General features: G+C 41.1%; 1 protein-coding gene across 1 annotated transcript in view; it reads right to left on the bottom strand.

The window, feature by feature from the left end:
- Positions 1-18,058, bottom strand: part of relch (RAB11 binding and LisH domain, coiled-coil and HEAT repeat containing) — a 131,862-nt gene that overhangs the window by 93,713 nt on the left and 20,091 nt on the right. The window contains 1 exon segment of the mRNA XM_084326456.1: positions 4,586-4,675. Within this exon segment, the coding sequence (XP_084182582.1) occupies positions 4,586-4,675 (90 nt within the window).

The following is an 18,058-nucleotide window of genomic DNA, read 5'->3' as shown; positions in this document are numbered from 1 at the left end:
TGACTTTCCTCCCATTAAATTTAAGCTAGCTTAAAATAGTTTTGGAGCAAACTCTACCACCCTTGCCAGTAAGCTAGTAGCTGGCAGTAACATGGCTGATACCTTTCCTCAATATCTCTAGTCTCATGCGATATCAGTATATTCGCTAGCTTTAAAAATATGCACGCTAGAGCCCTTTCAGGATGGCTAATCAAACGGCGGGATATCTGTAACATGAACGGCCGATAATGATAGTTTGAAAAACGTCCTATCGACGCAGAGCGGTTGACCTCTAATTTTGGATTAGGTCAAAACTTTACGTCCAATTCTGGAGAGTAAACCAAGATAGGCTATTAATAAAGCATCAAAATGCCATCTGGATGTGTGTAGGTTACTCCCGTTTGTGACCTACATGTGGCTTTCATACAATGAACAATTCATGAATTGTGTGTAATGAACTTCATTACAAACAAAAAGCTCTGACTTTTATAGAGACAATGCAGTTCGTTTTAGCTGATCGCCATCAATCAGAATTGATTCAGACTCTTACACACAGAGTCTATATCTATGAGGAAAAAACAACAACACACAATATCTCACGCAAGTGCAACTGCTTAAGACACGTTGGAGGGAAGAAAGTAGACACAGTAAGAAGCGATGGAGCAGAAACAACACGTTGCATGGCTGTGCACTGAAGACCTGCAACCTAACACTTCGTCTCGTGTCTGACCGTGTCCGACTGTTTGAGATAAGATGTGCAAGAGTTAAATGGTTGCTGAGCGAGGTCTGATATCTCCTTAATTAGGCCCTTAACCTTGCGGAATGGAAAAAACTGTTAAATCTCTGATAAATAGGCTAATCCAAATCGTTGAGACTTAAATGTTTGGTGGTTATCTATCGGATAGACACTTACAAGGTTCTTCTGGCAGGTCGAGAATTCTCCATTTGTGGAGAAATGACAGGAAGCCACAGAATACATTACATTGGCCACATTTCTGAGGCGGTCTTGTCCTTGACCTTTTGAATCTGTGACCCTGCCAGCCAGCGGATCAAGAGTGCACAGGATGCAAGCGCAACAAAATGGAAAACTGAAAAACCAAACAACGGGGGGAGTAAAAAAATAAAGAAAGATAAAAAAAAAAGATAGAGAAGCTAGCCTGGATATGGAGTGACTTGTCCAGTTATCGTTCACTGGGGTTTGATCAATGTACAGAGGAAAGCCAAACAACCCGGAGTCAGACAGCTGGGGGCGACATCTTGGGGGAGGAGGAGGGGGCGGGTGGGGGCAGGGGAGCCAAATCCAAGGACAGGCAGCAGTGTCGAAATAATAATGAAAAAAAATTGCTGAAATTTCCAGTTTGGGAATCGGGGACTACCATCTCTCTCTGCTGCATGTTTTTCATTTCCATACTGTGTCCTCCTGACTATGTATTAATTTGTAAGGCATTTCATTGTGATATCAGCTGCCATAAAACTGATTAAAGATGCTGTAAGTGGTATATCTTTGTTAAAATAAGTGTTAACTAGCTCTACATTTCGACAGCCATCATTGATATAAAGTGTTTACATTTACATTTAGTCATTTAGCTGACGCTTTTATCCAAAGCGACTTACAAGTTCTGTACGACAAGTCATCAGGAAGGGCACAACTCTATCAGCTGAGTAACAATGTTCATCAAGTGTTGAGTGCTACAGTGTAGGTTAGTTTATTAGGACAAGTGCATGACAGTAAGGTTAGTTAGGGTTAGATTTTTCTATTTTTATTTATTTATTTCAGATAATGGTTGAAGAAGTGAGTCTTTAGTCGACGGCGAAATATTGGTCAGTAACATGGGTCTCTGGTATCCTGTTCACACTTGATCCAATCAGGAGAGAGAAGATATCTTTACATATTTCACGAAATCTTGCCAAGCCAAATTTGCTTACTGCACTGGCAGATTATGTGACTTGTTTTAAGCACATTATTTGCTTAAAACTAGTTTTTCACTCTCCCGATTGGATAAATCAGGATAAAGTGGAAATGGGATACCATAAAATGTATGTTCTGTTTACTGCAGAGCGGAGGGACTGGGATACCCATGTTACTGACCAAACACTCTATGTCAGTGATGGCTGTCGAGTGTAGAGCTATTATTTTAACATGTAGACCACTCATTTTAACAAAGAAAAACCCCACTTACAGCACCTTTAAGTTGTCTTAAGTTGTCTAACACCCAGCAAAACAGCGGGAGACGGCGTTAAGCTCATAACTGATATTACAAGAATAATGACACAAGCTACTTTAAAAAAAGGGCCAAAAAAGGTGACATTTTCATTCAGGAAAATAACAGAAAGATGAAAACAAGAGACAGATTAATTGAAAAGGCACATGAACGGGTCCCCTGTGATATACCTGCAGTAGTGGTCTGTATTACTCTTCCCATGTGTATAATATATATATATTATAGAATATAGAATACTAAAGATATATCTATATTTACTGCATATATATATACATATCTGTCTGAATATACCTGCACACAATCCTTCTTCACCTGCATATATCCCATGTAACTCAGTATGATAACATGTACAATAATGCTGTATATATACACCGTATATATATTTGTTTTCTTACCGTATTATATATATCCACATCCGTCTGTACATACCTGCATATAATCCTTTTTACATGTCTGTGTAGATACTATATCTATATCTGTACATATCCCTTACCTACTCTTACTAGTTACTCATACCTGCATCACTGTACATATTAATACTACAACTCTGTACATAAATCTGATTAGCACTATTACCCAGTAGTACTAACTTATATATTTTACAATACCGAGTGTAATCCCGTGTAACTTGTATATCGTTGTACTGTACTTGTGCTGTATGACGACAATACATTTGAATCTAATCAAATCTAATATTAAGATTTACAGCTTCACGCTCTGCTCAATAACACGTTTCACGTTCATCCGGCTTATGTGAACCCCCATTCATCGCTCCCACGTGAACCCCCATTCATCGCTCCCACGTGAACCCCCATTCATCGCTCCCACGTGAACCCCCACTGAACCGAGCGTCTGCCTTGAAGACGGCTGCTCTGTGTGCCAGGAGGAGGCGGCGTGGCGGTGGAACGTCAGTCGGTCTCTCTGACACGGTGATAATGAATCTCTACGGTGATAATTGGGCTAACATTACTATAGCCTGGTGTGTGTGTGTCTCTATGAAGCCGCGGGGGAGGAGGAGTGTGAAGCCTAGCTGTGCTGCTGAGACTGGAAATAACACAGAGCGACTCCACAGCTTGACACCTCCACCAGGAGACGCGGTCTCTGCTAGCGGCACGGAGACGTGGGCTGACATGCTGGGAGGCCAGATTTAACACATTGAGTGCCAGCCACGAGAAATCTCATGATTTCATGCCATGCGTTGAGTGCCAGGGACGAGAAATCTCATTATTTAATCGTTATTGCTTTTATTAGAGATATCCATTCATTTTTCATCAATCTAGCCTCACGTTATCATTGGGACTGTCGAACAGGGAAAATACCGCCCCCTATCGCCTCCCGGATGGTAATGCACCCATTGGATTGGACTCAATGGAAATGCATGAAAAAAATAATAAACCCGGAATCCACATTTTACTTCTCAGGCATGTAACCGGAGACGATTGGATTCATTGTGGACACTCAGAGCAGCGTGGATTATGTGTTTCGAGTACCTAACGTTGGATCAATAAACGCGATCGATATTTGGAATGGCGATCAGGAATTGGAATAATCTTTTTGCAGAACATCTGATGTGAGGTAAGGAATCTATCTTACCAGTCTTGGGGTAATCAGATGTATTTTTCACATATATCTCAACGTGTCTGTGTGTGTGTGTATGACGTTAGCGTTGACCAGGTCATAGATAATAGATTTTTCAGCCCGCTTCTCTAGCGTGCATAAGTACACATATACTATCGATAATCTAGCGTTTATTTGAAAACTATTCATAAATCAGCCAGAAAATGACAACGTGTTGTGTGTATTCCAGTAAAGAGCTATTATCACGGAATCGGTTTTCTTCTTCTAGAAATGTCCAAAAACCTCCGTTTTTCAAAATGGTATAAAACGGAAATTAACCGATTAAAAAACAATCCGTTTCGACAATGTTGACCGCAAACAAGTCATTGATAAGCGACGGTCGTATTAGACAGTAGACACATAGCCATAATTTAAGATATAGTTTATGCGTTCACAAATGTGAGCGCTCTGTCATTGAATAGAGCATTGGCACTCAACGGGGTATCTAGGACTGGCACGGCTGGCACGGAAAGTGTTAATAGCAGGTTTTACATGTAGATGCTTTTCAGAGCATACATCATAACAAGGAAAAAATAACCCCTGTGACCTCATGACCTCGTTAACCTGTGACATCACTATTTGACCCTTCCATGTCTGTTAGCCTACAGCCGCATCCATTATTTCTCAGCCTTTATGTCATCCCTTTGTGTTCCCTCGCTCTGTCCCTCTTTTCACCCCTTCGGCCCCGTCTCTTGTGTCTCTCCTCGGGGCCCCGGCGCCGTGTCCCCTCTCTCAGCCGGCCCCTCGGGGCCTGCGCCTCGTCTCACCTGCAAGACGCTCGTCTGACTCCCGGTTGCCGTCGTCTGAGTAACGGGCAAAGTCAAGAGAGTCCAAGGTGCTGATGCTGCCTGCTCGGTCTGAGAGAGAGAGGGAGGGAGGGAGAGAGAGAGAAGGAGAGAAGGAGGGGAGAGGGAGAGAGAGGGAGAGAGGGAGGGGAGAGGGAAAAGGGAGAGAGAGGGAGGGAGAGAGGGAGAGAGAGGGAGACAGAGACAGAAGCAGAGCAGTTAGTGAAAGCTACATTGAAAAGAAGGCCCAGTCAGATACTTACCCCAGACACTAGGGGAGGGATGATACGAGTAACTCACGATACGATACTGTGACGATATTTGGTCCACACAATAACAATAATATCACAATACACAATATCTGCAATAATCAGTATATTGCAAGAGATTTCTGTGTAACTGAAGAAAAAATACCCATAAAGTAAGCAGGAATTATGTATTTATTCACAGAATTGACATGAAAGCTTATCAAATTATTTTTAGTATGCATCACAAACTGAGAGATAAGAGGCTCAGTTCTGTCCTCAATGTTGTGGAATTATACACACCTGGATGTTTGGAGTAGTCCTATTAATAATAATAATAAACTTTATTTTTGTAGCAACTTTCATACAAGAATTGCAGCCAAAAGTGCTTCACAGCAGTAATGTAGACATAACCTAGACATAGGCATAACATTAGCATAAAATGGCATGAAATTGGCATAAATATAGACAGGCATAAGGGATGGGAATCGCCAGAGACCTCACGATACGATACTATCGTGATACTTGCGTCACAATACGAGTATTGCAGGAATTATTTTTTACATTTTTTTTTTATCACATTTTATTTATTACCTTTTTTCAACTGCAAAGTAAAACTTTGTCAACATGTTTTATCTAATAAAATAAAGTTCAGTCTGTTCATCTCACTTCAATACTTTTTATTGCAGAACATGGTATTTTCTCAAGCAGACAGATGTCTGTGTTGCATACCTGACAAACTGAACTGTTTGTATTACAGTCATATTCCAACTTAACTGAATGCACATGTGTGTGTGTGTGGATTACTGTACTATTACAGGTATTGAAATGAACAATTTTCAACAAATTTCTTTTATAATTTTTTATAAATAATTAAATATCGATACTTGGCGTCCCTGTATCGATACAGTATCGCCACGCAAAGTATCGCGATACTACTACATATCGATTTCCCCCCCACCCCTAGGCATAACATGAGCAGAGAATTGACTAAATAAAAGAGATGCATAAAGTGCAGACATATACATAGATAAATATATAAATCTAAGCGGCAGAGTGCATCAAAAGGCTATGGTGACCATTTCTAAATCCAACCCGGTTTACTGCGTAATGCACAAAGCTGGATCCCAGTAGTGTGATAAAACCACAAGCCTGTTGATTTAGCATCCAAACAGTGGATCAACAGCTGAACAATAAGCACTCATTGGCACCAGCATGCCCCAGTTTCACAGAGCACGGCTACCCTAATAGCTTAGCTAATGGTTTCCCTGCACCACTCTCCCTCCCTGCCGAGTTATGTTCATTTATTTATCTTTGGAAAAAAGTCTGTACCCTAATGGGATGAATGAGGAGTTCAATGTGAATACATGTTTATAATCTTTATAGTTTGTGCTTGTAGAGTTTTATTTGTATGTTTTGTATATAGATCTATGTTCCATGCCTCTGTCATGGATGTATAATGTGGACATTTCATTGGTGATTCTAGGAATGTAACCTGTTTTCTGATTGGTCTGTTGTCAATTGGGGGGGGGGGAGGGGGCATTTTCCCAGTGGAGGCCATTTTTATCTGGGTATTTACTGTAAGCTCCATTGTTCTTTCTTTGTATCCCTGATGAAGGCATGTTGCCGAAACGCCTTGGTTTTAATTGTATGAATAAAGAGCATTATTTTTAGAACATCCATCGGCCTCCAAAGATTTGCAGATTTCTTCTCCCTTGATAAATCTTTGGCATTTAACACACAATTACAAAAACACACACAATCCATTTAGAATGTACAATAAGTCAATCATCAACATGCAGTCAGAAATAAATACGGCTCCTATGTAGCACATTAAAGAAAGCAATTACAAATCAACGTAGGACAGATATTAATAAAAAAACACTCCGTTTTAGGTCATGTTGTAAGAGATTCCATGATTCCGCTGCCAAGAGATATTTGGTCTCTCTAGACAAGAGACATTTAGTCTCGGATACAAGACAGGTCAAGCTAGAACTGTTGCATGTAGCCTGGGGAATTTCTATATCTGGAATCTATTTATGGAATTATCTATGTACCCGTTTTTGGTGTAAATTATTCTCGATATTCAATTATTATATACGATTATTGATATGGTAATTTAACCCGTGGTGTTTGCGTTTTTGTAACTCACCCAATGTTCATGACATTATTGGAATTTTAAAACAATAAAGCCATAACAATGCATGTAAAACTACTTAACAGATGTTAACTTTATCTCAATTATATCTCAGCATATGGTTAATATTTGTCATGCCATTTACCTCTGGTAGATCACATTTATCAATAACAGTGCTATTCGTTTTCTGTGATAAACAAGAAGAATCCATTATAATCAAGACATGAATGGAATAAATCATGTTTATTTTGAAAACTATAAATGAAGAAAGACAGGTGCAGGTGAAGGTGCACCGTGAACCAGTTTCTTTAATCTCTACCATATTTACTTGTTTCCACCTACACTTCCCACACTTCCGTATGTAATATAAATGTGTAGGGGGGGCTGCTGCACAGTGTGTGTAATATAAATGTGTAGGGGGGGCTGCTGCACAGTGTGTAATATAAATGTGTAGGGGGGGCTGCTGCACAGTGTGCAACTGTGCATTCAATGAATATGTTTTTTTTTTGTATTTTATTTTTTTAAACAAACACATAAACAAACATGACAACACACGATAAGATATACAAGCATTATTAACAGTGCACATCCAATGAAATCACCATTTAGTTAAATGTCTTATACAGGATATACCCCTAATACCTGCTATCTAATACCCTACACACATATGCTCTAGCTCGTACCCCCCCCCCTCCCGGACCCCCCATTGGATAATCCATCCATTATCCCTCGCTCCTAACCAGACACTACCATTATATGCTAGCTTTTATTCTCTCCACCACTTCTAACCACATTGTCATTTTGGATTCATTGAGACCCAAAATTCTTGCTGTAGATATTTCTTGATAAATCACATCGAGATATGTAATAATCCAGACCTTTCGGCACATTTTTTCCGGTTGGAACCATCGTGATGCTATCAGCTTTCTAGCCACTGTGATACCCGATAAAACCAATCTCTTTATCTGTGGATGTACTGCACACTCAAAAACATCATTCAGCAGTAATACAGAGGGGTGTACAGGTATATTCAGAGTTAAGAGATTTGATAATTGCTGGGTCACCTCTTTCCAGAATATCTTAACTGGTGGGCAGTCCCAGTACATGTGCATAAATGTTCCCTCGTCCCCATTTGTGCATAAGGAGCATTTGGAGTCTTGTTTAAGACCCATTCTGTTCAGTCTTATAGGAGTCAAGTATGTCCTGTGATTAGTTAAGATTGATTTGTTGATGGTCCGGGTTCCTTGATGTAAATCGAACATTTGCCCAGGCTTCTTGCCAATCAAAATCTTTTTCCAGGTCTGGTATATCCCTCCTCCAGACTGAGTCTAGGTGGAGGGTTTCATACGAGGACGTTAGTAATTGATGATAAAAATCTGAAACAAAACCTCTCGATGTCTCTCTTTCATAGAAGAATTTGTGGTATCTGTGGTGTTCAATTGGTATCTTTAATGGAACACCGTGAGCCTTCAAACATAACAATAACTGTGCGTAAAAGTAATATGTGGACTCGGTGAGATTACATTTTTTGCGTATTTCTTCATAACTACAAAAACCCTGTTTGTTGAAAACATCACCTAATGAGTGTATGCCTTGCTTTTCCCATATAGGGAATCTTATAGGTCGTTTTCCAATCAAGAGTGCATTGTTATTGAATAAGGGAGTATGATTATGCCATTTATGTGGGTTCGAATATTTTTTTTGTGTTTCACGCCATATCCGGATCACATGAGTAATTATGGGGCCAAATTTTTCCGTTCGCATTGCTTAATTGATAATTTAGTGTATGCTATGTCCTTCAGTCTATGTGGAGCTACTATATTTTCTTCTAAATTTCTCCAGGATACTAATGCTTGGGGATCAAACCATGTTGTCAATGGTCTTAAAGTGTACGCCTTAAAATAGTGGAAAAAATCTGGAAATGCCATACCACCATCTGCTTTGTTTCTCTGTGCGGTGGATCTTTTTATACGTGGTGGTTTGTTATTCCAAATAAATTTGTATGTGGAAAATGTGTTATTTTATATGTTCTTCACATGAAAAGAGCCAAGGCCAACGAGTCTCAGGTTAACAACAGTACTGGGTGGGATCATTCCCAAGACGTAGCCTACACACACGGAATAAGGATGTTGACACACTTGTCATGCTATGGGCCGAGGGGGAATTCCAAGAGGGATGCCAAGAGAATGAGTGTACGTGTGCGAGTGTGTATGTGTGAGTGTGGATGTGTGAGTGTGTATGTGTGAGGGTGTGTATGTCACATGTCTTTCATTTCCCTAGGGCTGTCACTTTTCCCCCAAAATCAAGTTTGAATGAATTCAAACTGATATGGAACTCATTCAAACTATTATGCAATCAAACTTTTATGTAACCATAACCCTGGCCGACAGATACTAATAATATACTTTACTGCGTTGGTGTTGAGATTCAGCAGCATGGCTTGGCTCGCTGGTCTCCTCACATTTCTCATGGCTCTCTCGCTCTACAAGGCCCTATGGCTGCAAGAGTCCCGACGTGACAGTGCTGTTTAGCAGCCAGACAGCGTAAGAGAACACTGTCTGTTGGAATACAAGGCACGCTACTTTAAATGTGCATCTGGGACTCTGGAAAGCAGATGACTAAATTGTTATTGTGGGGTAAAGTGGCTTCTGTATAGCGCTCATGTTTTGAATTCATTCACATCGTTATGGTTCTTCTTCTGACTTTTAATATTTCACCAGTTTTGAAAGTTTGAACTTCGATTGAAAAGTGATGGTCCTATCCTAGGACACACACACACACTGAGAAGAGAGAGAGAGAGAGAGAGAGAGAGAGAGAGAGAGAGAGAGAGAGAGAGAGAGAGAGAGAGAGAGAGAGAGAGAGAGAGAGAGAGAGAGAGAGAGAGAGAGAGAGAGAGAGAGAGAGAGAGAGAGAGAGAGAGAGAGAGAGAGAGAGAGAGAGAGAGAGAGAGAGAGAGAGAGAGAGAGAGAGAGAGAGAGAGAGAGAGAGGGAGGGATGAGAGAAGAGTTGAGAGATCATGTTTGCTCAGTTGGGTCATCCCACTGACCTCCAGTTAACCCTCTCCTGTCTGGTGGAGAAGACTTTCCCCTGCATCACGCGCACTCTATTCAACATGCTCAGCTGTTGTTTAGGAAGCGCTTCCTCATAACTGTCTTAGACCTATCGGACATAATCATCAAGTGTGTGGATCAAGGTACTCTACTGTCCGCAACCGCTGCGTCATCCTCGACCCCACCCTCTCATTTGACCCCCATGTCCGCTCCATTGTCTTCATATTTTCACCTCCGCAACATTGCCAAAATCCGTCACTGCCTCTCCCCCCCTGCTGCGGAATCACCTCATAGATACATGCCTTCATCTCCTCCCGCCTGGACTACTGTAACTCCCTCCTCACTGGCATCACCTCCTGCTCCCTCCATAAACTTCAAAACACTACTCCTCACCTTCAAAGCCCTCCATAGCCTGCTCCCCCCCTACCTGACTGACCTCCTTCTCCCCTACCGCCCCACCCGTTCCCTCCGGTCCTCTTCCACTCTTTCCCTCACTGTCCCGTCATCCAAACTGGTGACCGGGCATTCTCACGAGCTGCACCCCGACTCTGGAACTCCCTCCCTCAGACCAACAGAGACTCTCCCTCACTCTCCACCTTCAAATCCAGACTCAAAACCTACCCGTTCTCCCTAGCATTCAACCTTCTTTACCCATAACCACCCTCCTCCAACCCACCACCATTTCCCCCCTGCCCTACGTTCTCTCCTCTCCTGCCCCCCCCCCCCCCCCCACCCCCCTTGGTTTTCCCTTACTCTCTTCCCGACTGTCTCCCCTACTCACTCCCGTATTTGTTATCTGTTACTCATGGTTTTATGTTCCTGTCTATTCTTATTGTTCTCCGCTTCCCTGTGGTTCCATGTTTCTTTGTTTTCTTTGTTTCTTTTTTGCCTATCGTCAGCGACTTTGGGTGTTTGAAAAGCGCTATACAAAATAAATGAATTATTATTATTACAGGTAAAGATCAATTCAAGACTTTTTAAAGACCTTTTTAGTACGACTGTAATACCAATTTCACAACCATACTAGCAAAAGAAAAACACATAGAGACACTGAACTGGCGGCTGCTCTTGAGCACCAACTCATTCCATACAAGCTCTTGCCAAAAAACTTGCGCAAAAAACAACGACTTGAATACAAAAACATTTCATATATTTCATATTATTTAATCTCCCGACAGCCGGGCTGCCTCCCCAAAAGATGCAACACCTGTGCAAATGAAATTTAAGACCTTTTAAAACCTCTTATCAAGCGGGCAGAAAAGTGTAAATTTTTTAACTTTAACTTGAGGACTGCATACTTTTTTTGCAAACCAAAACAACATACTTTATACTTGTAGCACATGCATGAGACTGGTCTCTTTTGAAAGATGACATTCTGAAGTTTTTGATTCCAGAAAACAAATTCACTTTTAGTGCTAACTAGGGGTGGAACGGTTCACAAAATCTACGGTTCGGTTCGTATCACGGTTTTGGTTTCACGGTTTTCGGTTCGGTTCGATACGTTGTTTTTTATTTAAAAAGAATTTAACACTCCAAAAATACCATACATCAGCATAATATGGTATATATCAGATATATAGCCTAAAGATAATCCAACTTTTCAGTTATTCTCAAGGACGTAGTCATGCAAAAACTGAAAGAATGAGGCAGTTTGACATCAGGCACATTATTTTGACAGCATACCTGTCAACCAGGGGCGTTTTTAGGGTTAGAAAACATTGGGGGCTTCAGCCCAGGGGGGTGGAGGGGGGTTTCCCCCCCCCCCCCCCCCTTTTTTTTTTTTTTTTTTTTTAAACACAGTAATACGCAATTTTAGAGTAATTAGAGATGAATACTGAAGAACTAGAATCATTAGAGGTTCTCAAAGTGAGGTCCATGTCCATGAGAGGGATCTGGGCAGTCCCCATAGAAAATTCAAAGTTAACAGGACCAAATCATCAGTTTCTTATTTATTTATTTAACCTTTATTTAGCCAGATAAAACATTGATCTGGTCCAAGAGGCCCCAACAGGAGTACAAATATACATATATACACATATATATATACATATACTGTACATACATACACACATATACACCAATAACAAAATAAAAACAGTTAAGAATCATACACATAAGCAAATAAACAAACAAACAAACAAACATATGCACAGCCTATGTACAAAAGAAATAAACAGTTTAGGCTTGGGCGGTATGACGGTATTACAATATACCGGGGTATTTCGAAATACCGACGGTATTGAAAATCAATACCGTTGTCACCGTCAAAATCACAGATGCGCTTCAGCTTCTATTACAGTGAAACTGAGTTTTGAGTGTAGTGCACACACTGAGTGTAGTGCACACACGCGCCAGCAGAGGGCGAGACCAGTCTAGTGGAGCGAGTGGGTCACAACGGTCTTCACGTTTTACGGTAATGTAAAGTGCTGTGAAAATACCGTAAAGCGTTGTGACGAGAGTTGATGTGTGTTGTTGTGGAGTGGTGCGCTGGTGGAGCAAGCAAATACTCTGTCCCTTATTATATGTGAACTAAAGAGTACAAGGTTTACACAACAGCCCCCACCCGCCTTTTTATTGTATTTGTATCGTCCTGTACTATCCGCTGTCAGCTGTTTATCTCTCTGTGAGCTTGATTAATTAGCGTTAGCTCACGCTAAGTAGCGTTAGCTCTGCGGCTAATCTTAGATTACCCTGAACTAAATCAATCATATCAATGACTAGGTATTCGAGTAGTTTTCACTGCACATAGAAGTAGCCAAACAACGGGAGCATTTCGGGAGCATATGACCAAAACCCAGGCAATTTCTAGCCCTTAAGGAATCAAATAGTCTGCCATGGCTATAGGCTAAGATGCTAACGCTAAAACGGTGCGGGCTTCTACCGGTGCGGGACTACCATTCTGAGAGCTGACGATGATTTGTTTACTTGGTTACACGTAAACCCCCCCCCCCCCCCCCCCCGCTGATGAAAATGAACGTCATACCGTCAAATACCGTGCACCGGGGTGTTATAACATAAAGGTTTGCCGGTGTGAAAAAAAGGATACCGCCCAAGCCTAAAACAGTTCATCTCTAGTCTTTACAGTTTTCTTCAATTGCATAAACACTCAAATCAAAAGTATTACACAATTATCAAAACATTACACTCAAGGAGCAAAACATAGGCCCAGATGTGCACCTCTATAAGCACAATGTCAGCCTCACACTTTTTGCAAAACAATACACAGAGCAAAAAAGTATCTTGCCAGATCCAGCTAGGCAAAGAGATAATGTCTAGTATTTTCTGTACTCTATTTAAATTTTTTCAAAATTGTTTTTGTTTTACTGTAATTTTAACCTGTAGGCCTACTGGATACAGTATTTTATGTTTGTCTGATATTTGCTGAGCTTACAGTGTTATGCACATAGTAGCATGAAAACTGGGACATGTTTTGTTGTGATTCTCCATGTTGAAATGTTGACTGATTTGGTTATATGGCGAGAAAATTTATATTTTCATCAGTCTGCATCATTGATTTGGGTATATGGAGAGAAAATGTTTTTTTTTCAGCAGTCTGCATCATTGATTTGGGTATATGTAGATAAATAAATTATATTTTCATCAGTCTACAGCATTGGTCTTGTGTAGTGTTTGGTGAATTTATTGTATATTTGCACATTCTCTGCGTACTTCACTTACAGTACTCTAATCACTGAGAAGTAGAATAGCTAAATGTGTTTTAGGTTAAGCACAGCAGTGTGAGTAACTGGTTCAAACAGAATTAAGTCATATAAAACGTGTGTTTCATATAGTAACAAAATGTAGTTTTTTTAAATTAGTGTATGGTTTTGACAAGTGTTTAATTTAGCAAAGGATCTGAGGTGTTCTGATAATTGTGTGTGTGGTTGTGCTAATTGTGTGTTTTGAAACACCGGGCCCCGTTTTAAAAATCATGCTTAAGCAATCGAAAAAAAAAGTCTCATAAAAAAGATATTAGATTTTTGGGTATTTTCCTGCCTTTGGTCCGCTTTGCATTCACATCTCAAATGCAGGGTTCACTTGCAAGAGTGAATGAGCTTTCACACCACCCCAAACCAACCGGACTATCCGAGGAAATGAACCAGGGTTCGATTAAAGCTTATTATAGTTTATCACAGTATCATGAGCATGTCTTTGTCAGTGGACACTGGACATGGGTATGGAGGCTCCAGATGCTGCTGCGTTAAAGTGCACATCTTCAATACCTATCTGTACTATTTAAAAGCACAGTGCAGGACACACTCAAAGGTTATCGCACCTCAGAGATGGCAGTGGACATGTATGACAGGACAAAGGCCATATGTAATGGCATCTTGTGGCACAAGCTCAGACCTCAGCTCAGGAGATCAGCTGAGACAGAGACTGTTCTATCCAGAGCTTGAGAGCAGGTTCTCATGAGTTGGATAACAACTTATGAGAGGCATACACAGGCATGTTATCCAGCCTCAGACCAGTTTCTCTCAGTGGAATTGCTGCAACCCCTCGCCACACATTACAATATCCAACTATTGCCAGAGGAGATCACAGTTGCAAAGTGTTTCCTGGTCAGGACAGGCAGAGATGCAGTCCCTACTATCCAAAGTGTCTTTTCCCTCCTGGATGATAATAATAATAATAATAATAATAATAATAATAATAATAATAATAATAATAATAATAATAATAATAATAATAATAATAATGCATTTGATTTATAATGCGCCTTTCAGGATACAAAAAAAAAGTCCACAAATCGGTGAATGAAAGAATTATAGGATCAAATGAAAACTACTTACTAAAATGGATTAAAAGTACTTAAAACCAAAAAAAATACCAAACACTAACAAACATTCAGCACAGACAATGGGGATGCTGACATCTTAAAAAAAAAAAAAAAGTAAAAAAAAAAAGTAAAAAAAAAAAAATGTAAACAATTTTTTTTTTTTTTTTTTTAAGGTCCGGGGCTAGGAGAAAAACATCCGGGGCTGAAGCCCCGGAAGCCCAGGGCTAACGACGCCACTGCTATCAACCCTCCCGTTTTTCCCGGGATTCTCCCGTATTTCAACCTTCTTTCCCGCCGTCCTCCCGTTAAAATAATTTCCCATATTTTTCCAGTTTTTTTTGTATTTTTTTTTTTTTTACAATTTTTTTCAATTCCCCTCCGTGACGACAGGTGGCAGCAGTGTAGATTAGAACGTTAGCACAGGAAGACGGTTGCGACCCGAAGAAGAAGATTGACCGGATAAAGGAGGGGTTTAGCACGAAATGTATTACATTCTACGATGGACTTGAGAGAGGATTGTGCGGTTCCACCAGCTAAGAAAGCAAATATATTATAAACTAAATTTGTATTATTATTTTTTAGTATTGTGACTTGCAACAGCGCAGCTTTAAAACCAGAGACAGTGGAGACTTTTCTTTCTTGCCTGCAACTCCAAATGACAATACTGACCAAATTCTTTTATTTTTCTCTTATTTATTTAGTTTGCCTTCTAATTTAAAATACAGTTTGAAACCGTCTGTACACAGTAGGCTATGTGTGCTAGCAGAGTTAGTCTCCAGTCGCGAGTCACAGTGCATGTGTGCGGTGGATTGTCCACCAAAAAAGCGCCAAAAGATAGAAAAGAAACTAGCAGAGCCAGAACTGTTCAACTCCCCTGGAGCCACAGCCAGCAGAGAAGCCTGTTTACTTTCGCTTTCAAACCAGTTGCAGCCTGAGTTGGAGTGTGAGGGGATGTAACACTAAAGATGGCGGCAATGACAAAGAATTGCTGCAAAATAAACATAAATTTGTTGTTTAAAATAATAATTTTCTTTTACTAATACAAATATCGATAATTATCTATATCGAGTGATATGAAAATTTTTATCGTAATAATTTTTTTTGCCATATCGCCCAGCCCTAACTTGAAGGTGTAGACCCCTATGTGTGATGGAGACAGACACAGAGAGAAACAACGAGAGCGGGAGAGGGGAGAGAGAGAGAGGGAGGAAGAGATAGAGATAGCCTGTGTAATGCATTGTCTTTAAATAGGGAAAAGTGATTTTAGAAAAAATTTACAGGGTAAAGACCAAATGAAGGAGGATCAATAAAATGCCTTCACTAAATTTAAAGGACACACACCAGCGTTATGGGAAATACAGTCTTCTCCAGAGAGAGACAAGAAGGTAGATATTAGATACCAATATCCTCTCTGTGCGTTCAGTAGAAAGATATCAGGCTGCAAGCTGTCCTAGCTTAGCACAAATGAATGAAGGCGGATACGGATCAGCTAGCCTAGCTTAAAACTCTCCGTTAAAACGTTGCTATGAATTAGTTTGAGGTGACATTTGAAACAATATTAGCTAGATCTTTTGCATCCTAATTGTTGAATCCCAGGAAACCTGGGTAAAAACCCATCCTGTCGGAATGCACATCGGTCACAGAGGTCGGGGGAATTCTCTATTACCGTGGGTCCCATGTATTGGGCTACTAGTCCGGAGTGAATAGGGCTAAAGATCGGATTTTAAAGGGGACATGCGTTGCTATTCCTAGCACTATTTGGGCAACTTTACACAATTCCTGTGAGTCTATTGAAGACATCTGTAAGGTTTTTTTCCAAAAAAATGCATTGTTTTATACTTCTAATCAAGTACTCAAAACCATAATTTTTCAGCTTCAAGATTTCAGGCTGTTATGGCCTGGCTCCGCCCATAAGCACTTTGAGTGACAGTCAGTCCACACAGTCTGCGACTGGTAGACAGAGAGATAGAGAGAGAGAGAGAGGGGGTGGGAGAGAGAGAGAGAGAAAAAGACAGGCCGTTATTGATAAGGCCCCCTCCCTCCCTCACTCTCCCGTTCGCGTGAACACTTAAGGTAACTAACTTGCGTTCAGCGTTTCGTTCAGCGTTTCTCTGATTGGCCACGACGCCCACGTGACCGCGCGCTAGCACGCCCCCGTGGCAGAGGCGCTCTCCTTCGTGAATACGCTCGTTCGGCGTGAGCCTCCAACTAGTGATGCGTCTCTCTTCTGACCAATCAGTGGTCTGCATTGTTTCACGTGACTTTTCTGGTCACGTGCAACACTGCAGACCACTGATTGGCCAGCGTTGGCCGCGCATGCGCATGAGGCTCCCCCAGGTGCTCTGAGCTTACACGCGATGCCCCTGGTTAATGCCATATTAGCAGCTGGTTAGCAAGCAAGATGGACGCTGCGGGCGATCACTGCTATGCCAATTCAGCCGCGCTGCCGCAGGCTGCCAACGTGCAAGCTTTTGGCTTGCCAGCCAATTCAGCGCCGCCGCAGGCTGCCAACGTGCAAGCTTTAACGTTGCGTTATATAACGTTACAATGTACAGTTTCTAGTTAATCAGTCAGCAGCCTCCACTGATGTAGTGATTCAAACCCCCTCAATGTGCAGTTTCTGACAGCTGTGCTGTGTTGTCACGCGAAATAACGTTATGAATAAAAACGCGAAATAACATTATATAACGCGAAATAACGTTATGAGTGAATCTGGTAGTTGTTTTGATAAATATGTTGTGTATTCTAGCGATTCGAATATAACATTAGCAGCAGCCCATTTCCGCGAGTGCCACTCTGCCGCGCGCTGCAAACACACAGAGCGGCAGGCGTGGATAAGGGGGCGTGCTAGCGCGCGGTCACGTGGGCGTCGTGGCCAATCAGAGAAACGCTGAACGCAAGTTAGTTACCTTAAGTGTTCACCCCAAGTGCTCCCGAATGCTCTCCATCTCTCTCTCTCTCTCTCCCCCCAGAGTGCATGCACAGGGAGCGAAATTAACTTTTTGACTCACCGGCCAGTGGCGGGTAGATGGGAAGAATCTACCCGCCAAGCATATTTCTTACCCGCCAACTTTTTTTTGATAAAATTTTTTTTTATTATTATTTTATATAAAATTTTTTTTTTAATAAAATATATATATTATATAATCATACTTGTGATTGTGTTATCTGCGAGACATCGCCACCTCGCTGTCTGCAAACAGCTCCACTGTCTGTGTGTATACTCGAGTGGCCTCCAGCTCC

This window comes from Notolepis coatsorum (assembly GCF_963971535.1).
Source record: "Notolepis coatsorum genome assembly, chromosome: 12".
In the NCBI taxonomy this organism is placed as follows: domain Eukaryota; kingdom Metazoa; phylum Chordata; class Actinopteri; order Aulopiformes; family Paralepididae; genus Notolepis; species Notolepis coatsorum.
The sequence above is the reverse complement of the archived record's forward strand: the minus strand, read 5'-3'. Positions and strand labels throughout refer to the sequence as shown.